The sequence below is a fragment of the Echinops telfairi genome, unplaced genomic scaffold, assembly GCF_000313985.2.
Source record: "Echinops telfairi isolate 266 unplaced genomic scaffold, ASM31398v2 ScPeMD7_7469;HRSCAF=8507_1, whole genome shotgun sequence".
NCBI lineage: Eukaryota > Metazoa > Chordata > Mammalia > Afrosoricida > Tenrecidae > Echinops > Echinops telfairi.
This window is the reverse complement of record NW_022111373.1, coordinates 105,427,512-105,429,461: the sequence shown is the minus strand read 5'-3', so window position 1 is coordinate 105,429,461 and position 1,950 is coordinate 105,427,512. Positions and strand designations below refer to the sequence as shown.

General features: G+C 41.7%; 1 protein-coding gene across 1 annotated transcript in view; it reads left to right on the top strand.

Annotated features, from left to right (window-relative positions):
* The window catches only part of MRPS30 (mitochondrial ribosomal protein S30), a 12,630-nt gene extending 11,375 nt beyond the window's left edge, over positions 1 to 1,255 (top strand). The window contains exon 5 of the mRNA XM_004703725.1: positions 1,152 to 1,255. Coding sequence (XP_004703782.1) covers positions 1,152 to 1,255 — 104 coding nt within the window. The remainder of the gene's footprint in view (positions 1 to 1,151) is intronic.
* Positions 1,256 to 1,950: the final 695 nt, after the last annotated feature.

The window sequence follows — 1,950 nt, the reverse complement described above, 5'->3', positions numbered from 1 at the left end:
TATTGGAAAACTAGTATATGATTCAGGACTCGGAGGTTTCTTAATTTCACTGAAATAAGAATAAAAGGAAATAGAATCATAAGACATGCAATGGTCATAGATTAACTGCCTTAATTAGGTGGCAAACTTGTTATGATCTGTAACAGCGTTGGACATGTCAACATTCTTCACATAAGCAAACGAGTGGCATTATTATATGCAACCATCATCCTTATCTCCTTGTAGGGTTTTCCATCACTTTCAATAGAAACCTGTTGTCACAAAGCTGCAGTCAAGTCTGTTCCTACACCTAGTAGACCTGTGGTCATGCCCTAGCCAATGTCTATAACCCCTCTCTCCTAAGCAGTGGTTCCTTTTACCCTCTCTTCACACCTGCGCTGGTTACCACTAAGATCAGGTCTGTGCACATCTGCCTGTTTCATATAAGAGGGACAACTATAATGAAAATTCTCATTCTGCTCAAACTATCTCAGTGAGAGGTTTAGTGCTAAACACTGCTAACTAAGTCTAAAATAGTTACATATACATGGGCGGTTGATGAGACAGATAGAGGTATTTTCAATAATTTGGTATAAATATTAATTGGCCTAAATAGCTATAAAGGCAGTTTTAATGCTGATAATGTTTTTGTTGCTAATACAGAGTTTTCAGAGTTCTAATCAAAACCCTTCCCATATGAATGACACTTTGCAAACTCAGATCTAGAAGTGTTAGTGACATTTCCTAGCTCCCACACATGATAAATAATAACGGGGGGAAAGTTCAGTTAATACCAACCCATAGCAACCCTATTGGATGGAGTGTAACTGCCCGACAGCGTTTCTTGTCAGTCTGCCACAGCTTTCTCACGTGGAGTGCCTGCTGAGTGCCGAACCCATTGAGTCATCCGTTAGCCCTTGTGTCACCGGGGCCCCTTGATGGCTGATTATTGTGAGATGCCATCCACTCTTCCCACTTAGCGCTTCCCTATTGACCTGTCTCTGCAGCATTCTCTACAGTTTACCTGGGCTTGATAGTTCATTGCAGTGACCATACAGAACTCATAGATAATACTCATGAATATGAGGGTTTTTTAATGGGAGTTAGCAGGTAATGAGTGAGAAATGTTCAGGAAACATTGTTCAGTCAGGATAGTTTCTTCTGCCCTACAGGCAGGCTCTCAAGTCCTCAGTTTCTTGGCCTGACCCCTGCCTTGCTCCGACAATGTTACAAAACGGGCTATAAGATGCCTAAAGAGAATACCATTCCACCATAAGACTTGGCATGAAGGCATTCAATTAACTGCTGGACACGCCCCATTTCACAAATCAGCCTCTTCCCCCAAAGCACTCAGCTTTACTTGCTGTGTGCACTGCCTTGGGCTCTTGGTTCTGCTCCTGCTCCTCTGGTAACACAGCTGATCGATGTGCAGGGATCTTGGTGTCCACAGGACACATTCCACTCCTGGTGAGATCTCCCCTTGCCTGCTTCTGAGATGGCCCATTTCATACTCAACAGGATGACAATCACAACCCTGTTAATGCAGCTGAATCATAATCTACTCAGTATATCCCCACCACCACCCCTTTTTACCCAGGTCAAATGCCCATCAGAAAACAAGTAATGTGGGAGTCTTGGCCTCTGGATAGAAGAGACATGTTAATTCACTGCATTTCACCATTGTACCGCAGAATAAATACACTGCCTGATGGTACATTATCCTCACAGTCTTTTTTAGGTTTTACCTTCTTGTTCAGCAACTGTGTCACTCTTAAGTGACATCATTGCTCTGTAACACTTTAAAGAGATCTTTTGCAGCAGATTTACCCAACACAATCTGTTTGATTTCTTGACTGCTACTTCCAAGGGTGGTAGTTATAGATCTAAGTAAAATGAAATTCTTGAAAACTTGTATCTTTTCTCTGTTTATAATGATATTGCTTACTGGTGTATTTGTTGGGATTTTTTTTT